The sequence below is a fragment of the Sceloporus undulatus genome, chromosome 1 (assembly GCF_019175285.1).
Source record: "Sceloporus undulatus isolate JIND9_A2432 ecotype Alabama chromosome 1, SceUnd_v1.1, whole genome shotgun sequence".
In the NCBI taxonomy this organism is placed as follows: domain Eukaryota; kingdom Metazoa; phylum Chordata; class Lepidosauria; order Squamata; family Phrynosomatidae; genus Sceloporus; species Sceloporus undulatus.
The window spans coordinates 367,159,632-367,168,305 of NC_056522.1; the positions used below are offsets into that span (position 1 = coordinate 367,159,632).

General features: G+C 48.5%; 1 protein-coding gene across 1 annotated transcript in view; it reads right to left on the minus strand.

Moving 5' to 3' along the window:
- Window positions 1-8,333, minus strand: part of ADSS1 (adenylosuccinate synthase 1) — a 32,843-nt gene extending 24,510 nt beyond the window's left edge. Inside the window, exon 1 of the mRNA XM_042468900.1 lies at window positions 8,069-8,333. Within this exon, the coding sequence (XP_042324834.1) occupies window positions 8,069-8,290 (222 nt within the window). The 5' untranslated portion in view covers window positions 8,291-8,333. The remainder of the gene's footprint in view (window positions 1-8,068) is intronic.
- Between the last annotated feature and the right edge of the window lie 341 nt (window positions 8,334-8,674).

Here is an 8,674-nt window from a genome sequence, read left to right on the forward strand (position 1 = left end):
GCTGCTTTTTGTTCTTTCCCTTTGGAGAAAATGACTTCTTTTTAAAATAAAGTCTTCCTCCTTTTTCTAGCTTCCTTGAATTTAATCATTAACCAAGCGGTTTCCCCTTGGAGTCATTTGTACCTTTTGTATTCTGTGCAATAGATTCTACCTGAAACTCCATTATGATTTTAAATACACTTCAGCATCTGAAAACCTGGCTTTTTTTTTAACATTAAACCCTCATACAGTATTTGCTTCTCCTGGACTTAAATGCTGCTTTGAATGTAACGTAACTTCCTGGGAACTGGCAGTGCAATTCTATGTAAGTCAACCTGTATTCCTAAACCATGGCTTTCTAAGCCATTAAATTACTCACTCATTATCTTTTGGGAAAATGTAGTTTTCTATGCTGGCTATTTGCATAATAAATGTAATGTAAATGTTTGTTTGTTTTTAAAAAAACACCATAGGTCTTTAAAGGGGTATGGTTAAAAGGTGACTAGCTCCCATCCCTAAAAGAAAAGGAAGAAAACAAAATAAATCGATGAACTGCTAATATCTAGTTGCCTAAGGAATACGCCCAGAGTATCATGGGCTGCTTTCAGATGGGAGCTTTGTTCTGGTAGAAACCCATCATTTCCTTTGAACTTACTGCAATTACAGTACTTAGGATTTTTATTTGTAAAAACAACCACAAAACAGTTCCTGGTAGTTAAAAGTCAACCAACACCAAAAAACCAATGCTTAAAAGAATGCCAAATAACCTATAGAATATTGTAATAAAAGCTCATGGGGCAACTGGCAAGTTCAGCCATCAGAAAAACTTCTGAACAAATAAATTAATCCTGCTAAAACCATTCTCTGCATGCATTACTAGTTAATCGTGTTTGTTTTAGCCAGAATTTGTGCTTCTTTTTGTTCTCACTGATTGGAGAAAATGACTTTTTAAAAATAAAGTTAGCAATGGAAAGACTGGCACTGGAATCCTGTCTGATCTGATAAGACTACTGGGCACAGCAATGCCACTAATAACTCTCCCCTGCTTTCCTCATCACCTTCAGCAACATTTCTTTTTGCAGAAGGCCATCCACTGACACCTGCTACAAGTGTCCATTCCCAGTAGTCCAGCCACACCGCACTCAGGGTGAGCCACACACATCATGCTTGTCTGGACCTCGGGGATCTTATGTCATTTATCACCAAGGCTCAGCTGTTTCTATTCATAGCCAGGGGGCTGGTTTTTTCCTCCTTCTCCAAGTGGCATTCAGTCTGCAGATGGGATCAGAGAGTTCCTTTCTATAGTACCAGGCTATTCAAGACTGATGAGAAAGAAAGCAAAGGGGGGGGGGGGGGGGGGAAAAAAAAAAAAAAAAAAAAAAAGGGGGGGGGGGGGGGGGCAGACAGGAAAATGTGGCGGAGAAAAAAAGGCAGGCACCCAGGAAAGAACGCAAGAAAAAGCGATCTGGGTTCAAATCTCTGCAGAAGTTGAACCAAAAAGCTCACTCTCTCTGTTGTGTTATCTTCAAGTCCTTTCAGACTTATGATGATGTATCATGGGGTTTTCTTGGCAAGGTTTGTTCAGAGGAAGCCTTCCTCTGAGGCTGAGAGTATGTGACTTGCCCCAGTGAGTTTCATGGCCAAGCAGGGAACTGAACCCTGGTCTCCAGAGTCGTAGTCCAACACTCAAATCACTGCACCATGCGAGCTAGATAATCCTTAAAAACTCTGTCAGGCTCTGAGTCTCACCCTCCTCCTCACAGGGCTGCAGGGAGGATGACACAGGACAGGAACCACGTAGAGCAGTAGTTCCCAACCTTTTCTATGACCCACAATAATAGAAAATGTTTGATTAATGTTTGCACTCCCTGCAAAAGTAACGTCACATTTGAAGATGAAGTCTAATTTCTCATTTTTGAACCACAAATTGAAACCACATACAATGCTGTGGGTGAACAAACTGAACTTTAAAATAAGCTTTTAGCTCAGTGCATAAAAGGCCAATCTACAGAGACCAATTAGTTTCTAATTTATTCAGGAAAAAATGCAAACAGTAAAATCAATCCCAATTGTGGGTATAAAATTCGATTCAAAGGCATAGCCATGCCAGTCTGGCAAATCAGTGCACGACTGAGATTAACTGAGAGCCAAATCACACTGCAGAAATAATCCAGTTTGAGACCACTTTAACAGCCCTGGCTCTAAGACAGGGAATTCTGGGAACTGTAGTTTTGTGAGGCATTTAGCCTTCTCTGTCAGAAAGCTCTGGTGCTACAACAGACTACATGGATGAGGCAGTTAAAGCAGTCTCAAACTGGATTATTTTTGCAGTGTGTTTTGGCCCTGAGAGAAGGAAGCTGGTAGCATGACCTTTCATAGACCTGAGCCTATTTCTGAATGCATGAATCTGAGGAAATAGGCTCAAGTCTACAAAAGCTCATGCTAGCCTTTCAATTAGTCTCAAAGGTGTTCCAGGATCCCTCTGCATAAAATTCAATGACTTCTCTTGGCTCCTGCTTCTCAGTCACCATTCTGTCAAAACGAGGAACTTCCTTGCTAACTGGGTTCTGCAGGTCTGCCTGTGGGTTGCTGAGTAAATGGTTTGTGACTCAAGGACACAAGTCATTCTTTGTCAGAAGCAGAGTAAAAGAATAAGCTTGTAAACTTAAAAGAAAAACTACTACAGCTTGAGTCTCCCTTACCTAGAATTCCAAAATATCCCAAAATCACAAACTGCTTGGCTGAGACAGTGACACCTTTGCTTTGTGATGGTTTCACATACACAAACTTTGTTTCATGCACAAAATTATTTAAAATATTGTTGTCCACATGAATGGCTGAGACAACAACACTTTTGCCTTCTGATGGTTCAGTATACACAAACATTGATTGATTGATTGAAATTTTATTTATATACCGCCGTTCCTCTGATCACGGCGGTTTACAAACAAAATGAAAAATACGATTACGTAAGCTTTACAGATCTCCAATGGAGAAGAAAAACGCCGCTCCGGCGGCAAAGGAGGCAAGGAATAGTATATCTGGGCCCGCTCCTGCCAGGGAAAACTGCGGGCGGGCCGTTAGGGGGGCGAGGCGCCTCTTTTTAAGACTAGCCCCTGATTGGTACTGGGCAGCCTTCTCTCTCCCGCTTCAGAGGCCAAACGATGGGCAGTTAGGGAGTGAGTGGATCGGCCCGCCATACGTCTTTACAATCAGGGCCCAGCCGACCCTGATGGTACTGGGCCCAGCTATCTTATCCCTCAGAGCGCAACTTAAAAAGATCGGCAGTTAGGCGAGGGAAGGCGGGCATCGTCTTCAGCGCCAGCCCCTGATGGTTACTGGGCCAGCCTTCTCTATTCCCTCAGAGGCCGAAAACGGATGACAGTTAGGGTGAGGGAGGCGCCTCCTCTTCCGGCCAGCCACTGAGGTACTGGGCCAGCCTTCTCTTCCCTAGAGGGCTAATACGATAATGTGATTTTCTTTAGTAGTTAATAGACTTGATTATATGGCTCACTACATTCCCGGAGTTGCTCTATACCCTTCTCTGTTCCGATACGGATGATCAGTGATGGGCGGGAGGGGCCCGTCTTCAGGCCAGCCCTGTTGTGGTTTTACGCGGGCCAGCCTATCTATTAGGTTCCCTCAGATGAGGAGGGCAGGCCCGATCTAATTCGTGCACTATTCTACATTAAGTTCACTTTCTGTTTTTCCGAACGATGACAGTTAGGAGGAGGTCCGCCTACGTCTCTCCCCGTAAGTGCTGATGCGGGACAGAACGCTGAAGTGGTACTGGGCGCTGCTGTACTATATCCCTCGCATGCGGGTCTGAGTAATTGGTCGTACGAAGTGTAGGTGCGCAGACAACACGCTTTTGCAGAACGCGGACAGTTAGGGAGGGAGGCGTGCCTGTGTAGGGCCAGCCCCTGTGGTACTGGGCAGCCTTCTCTCTCCCTCAGCAGGCGAACGAGATGAAGTTGAGGGAGGGAGGTTGGTTTCGGCGCGGTGATGGTAGTGGGAGCGGGGTCGCTAGATGGGGCGAACGATGGGGGCAGGTAGGGAGGGAGGGTGTGGGGAGGCCAGCCCCGGAGGGGACGGGGCGAGTGTCTCAGGAGGGAACGTGGACGAGTAGGGAGGGAGGGCTGTCTTCAGGCAGCAGGATTGTATGGCACGCTTGCTCTTCCCTCAGAGGCGAACGATTGACAGTTAGGGAGGGAGGTGCTCCTCTTCAGGCCAGCCCCTGATGGTTACTGGGCAGCATTCTCTCCCTCAGAGGAGAACGATGCAGTGGGAGGGGGGAGGCGCCTCCGTTTCAGGCCAGCCCTGATGTACTGGGCCAGCCTTTCTCTTCAGGGCCGAACGATGACAGTTGGGAGGGAGGCGCCTCGTCTTCAGGCCAGCCCCTGATGGTACTGGGCCAGCTTCTCTCTCTAAGGACGGGGTCCGAACGATGGACAGTTAGGGAGGGAGGCGCCTCCGTCTCAGGCCAGCCCCTGATGGTATGGGCCGCCTTTCTCTCCCTCAGAGGCCGAACGATGACAGTAGGGAGGGAGGCCGCCCCGTCTTCAGGCCAGCCCTGGGGTACTGGGCCAGCTTTCTCTCCCTCAGAGGCGAACGATGACAGTTAGGGAGGGAGGCGCTCCGTCTTAGGGCACCCTGATGGTACTGGGCCACCTTCTCTCCCTCAGAGGTCGAACGATGACAGTTAGGGAGGGAGGCGCCTCGTCTTCAGGCCAGCCCGATGGTACTGGGCCAGCCTCTCTCTCCCTCAGAGGCACCCGAACGATGGACAGTTAGGGAGGGAGGAGCCTGTCTTCAGCCAGCCCTGATGTGGTACTGGGCCAGCTTCTCTCTTCCTCAGAGGCCGAACGATGACAGTAGGGAGGGGGAGGCCCTCCGTCTTCAGGCCAGCACGATGGTACTGGGGCCAGCCTTCTCTCTCCCTCAGAGGGACGATGAGCAGTTAGGGAGGGAGGATCTCTCTTCAGGCAGCCCCGATGTACTGGGCCAGCCTTCTCTCCTCAGAGGGACGACGTGACAGTTAGGGAGGGAGGGCCTCCGTCTTCAGGCCAGCCCCTGATGGTACTGGGCCAGCCTCTCTTCCCAGAGGCCGAACGAGTGACAGTAGGGAGGGAGGCGCCTCGTTTCAGGCCAGCCCCTGATGGTACTGGGCCAGCCTTCTATTCCCTCAGAGGCCGAACGATGAAGTTAGGGAGGGAGGCCTCTCTTCAGGCCAGCCCCTGATGGTACTGGGCCAGCTTCTCTTCCCTCAGAGGCCGAACGATGGACAGTTAGGGAGGGAGGGCGCCTCCGTCTTAGGCCAGCCCTGATGGTACTGGGCCAGCCTTCTCTCTCCCTCAGAGGCCGAACGATGACAGTTAGGGAGGGAGGGCCTCCGTCTTTCAGGCCAGCCCCTGATGGTACTGGGCCAGCTTCTCTTCCCTCAGAGGCCGACACGTGACAGTTAGGGAGGGAGGCGCCTCCGTCTTCGGCCAGCCCTGATGGTTACTGGGCCAGCCTTCTCTCTCCCAGAGGACCGAACGATGGGACTTAGGGAGGGAGGCGCCTCGTCTTCAGGCCAGCCCTGATGGTACTGGGCCAGCCTCTTCTCTCCCTCAGAGGCCGAACGATGACGTTAGGGAGGGAGGCGCTCCGTCTTCAGGCCAGCCCCTGATGGTACTGGCCAGCCTTCTCTCCTCAGAGGCCGAACGATGACAGTTAGGGGGGAGGCGCCTCCGTTTGGCAGCCCCTGATGGTACTGGGCCCAGCCTTCTCTCTCCCTCAGAGGCCGAACGATGACAGTAGGGAGGGAGGCGCCTCCGTCTTCAGGCCAGCCCCTGATGGTACTGGGCCACCTTCTCTCTCCCTCAGAGGCCGAACGATGACTGACCGTTAGGGAGGGGGGCCTCCGTCTTCAGCCAGCCTGATGGTTAGGGCCAGCCTTCTCTCTCCTCAGCGGCCGAACGATGACAGTTAGGGAGGGAGGCGCTCCGTCTTAGGCAGGCCCCATGTGTATTGGCAGACTGCTCTTCCCTCAAGGGCCGAACGTGACAGTTCGGGGGGGAGGCGCTCTTCAGGCCAGCCCCTGATGGTACTGGGCCAGCCTTCTCTCTCCCTCAGAGGCCGAACATTGTTTCATGCACCACATTATCAAAAATATTCTGTATAAAATTAACTTCAAGCTATGTGTACAAGGGCTATAAGAAACATTTAAACATAAATTCCCTACATCAACTAACTTGTTTAATAAATGATATTTTATATTATGATATAAGATAGCAAGTGCTTTAACTACAAATGCCTTTGACTGTATTGTGTTAATATGTATTTAATATGTTGCCTTAATGGTCTGTTGAGTGTAATAAAGGCTTTTTTTTTTTTTTTTGCAATAAATTAATTTTATGCAGAGACTTGGATCCCATTTCCAAGATTATATTTCGTCTTGTTAACCGCCTTCAAACTGATCCTGACTCATGGCGACCCCATGGATGAGACATTTACAAGACCCCTTCACTGCTCTGCAAATTCATACCTGTGACCTCCTCCTTAGAGTCCATCCATCTGGCATGAGGTCTTCCTCTCTTCTATGCCCTCAACCTTTTTACTAGCATTATTGTCTTTTCCAATGAGTTGTGCTTTTTCATGAAGTGGCCAAAATACAACAGCCTCAACCTAATTAGATTATGTATCTACATAAGAGCCAGCGTGGCATAGTGCTTTAAGAGTTGGACTATGACTGGAGGTTAAATTCCCAGCTTGGCCATTAAACCGATTGAGGTTAAAGAAGATTTGGGGTGTACCTCTATACTGTAGAAACAATGCAGTTTGACACCACTTTAAATACTCTTGATGACAGTAGGATCACCTTAGTCGCCACAAGTTGGAAATGACTTGAAAGCACACAAGAACAAAAACAACAAAACATTCATGCAAAAACAGTTACTGTATTCCAAAGCCAACTTTCAAACACAGCCCTGTTCCTCTTGGGAGCCAGCATGGTGTAATGGTCTTTGTGTTGGACTATGACTCTGGAGACCAGAGTTCGATTCCTGGCTTGGTCATGGAAACCCACTGGGTGAGCTTGCGCAAGTCACGCTCCCTCAGCCCCCCTCAGAAGAAACTTACCAAGAAAAAACCATGACAGGGTGCCATACATAAATTGGAGAAAAACTAAGACATACAGAAGCAACAACAAATAATCTGCGTTCCCAGTCACACTCTCTCAGCCCCAAAGAACGGCAATGGCTAAACCTCCTCTGGACAAATCTTGCCATGAAAGCCCCATGGCCTTAGGCTCAGAGTAAGTCAGAAATGGCTTGAAGGCACACAACAAACAACCAACACCATTAACATTCATCATATCCTACCAAAATCGCTTCTACCCTTTATATGGGCACTGGATCCAAGTGTTATTATCTGACCCAATGGGTGAACTTGGGCAAGTCTCAGGGGAAGGCAAAGGCAAAAACCCCAAAGGAGAACCTTGCCAAGAAAAACCCCAGGAGAGCATGCCAAAAGTTGGAGAAAACTGAAGGCACACAGCAACAACAACAACAAATATTTGTTTATTTAGTCTGTTTATTTATTTGCTTGTTTATTATATATTATTTATTTAGTCTATTTATTTATTATTATATTACATATTACATATATATTTCATATTATTATATATTATGTATTATAAAATATTATACGCTATATTATTTATTTATCATTTTAGTCTATTATATATATATGTCCATACTATTATTTTATATAATATCTAAATAAATATATATTATATAAAATGTTTTATATATAAAATATTTTATATAATATATATATATATGTATTATTATATATTATAACATATTAAATATCATTATATATATTATTCATTTAGTCTACTTAGTCTATGTGAATAGCCTGCCTTCCCCAGTCACACTCTCTCAGCCTCAGAGGATGGCAAACCTTGCCAAGAAAACCCAGGATAGGCTCGCCTTAGAGTCACAATAAACCGGAAAGGGCTTGAAGGCACACGACGACAGCAGCCACCCCACAAAGCTGTGCCTCTCAAAGAGCTCCGGAGCAGAGGCCGGCCTCCTCTACGCACCTGGCACCTGCAGATGATGTCGGCCTCGGTGGCCAGGAGGTCCACCACCTTCCCTTTCCCTTCGTCCCCCCACTGCGCCCCTAGGACTACAGTGACCCGGTTGCCGCCAGGCTCGCTCCGCAGCCGCTTCAAAGCACCGCCAGCAGCAGCAGCAGCAGCCCCTGCCCCCGGGTGAGGGGCGCGGTCGTTGGAAGCCGCCGTGGCCGCTCGGGTGCCAGACATAAGGACAGAGTTGAGACGCTCCCTTAAGATTCGACTCGAGCCCGCGCCAAGGGCCGAATGAGCCCGCGCGCGCCCGGCCCTTGCCTTTTAAGGGAGCGCGGAGCCAATCAGCGACGGCGGCGCAGTGACGTAGCAGCGAACGTTGGAGGCGCGAGCGCCGAGGAAGGAGGGGGGGGGGAAAAGGGGGGGGGAGAGAGAGGCTTATTTTTACCTTGAGGGAAAACAAGTCACACAGTGTTGAATTAAGGCACTTTGACGCCGTTGTAACTGCCCTGGCTCCACCCACGGCGTCGTGGTTTCAGTTTTGGACATTGGTCCAACCCGCACTGCAGAATTAATCCAGTTTGACCCCCACTTTAACAGCTATGGCTTACTGCTGTGGAA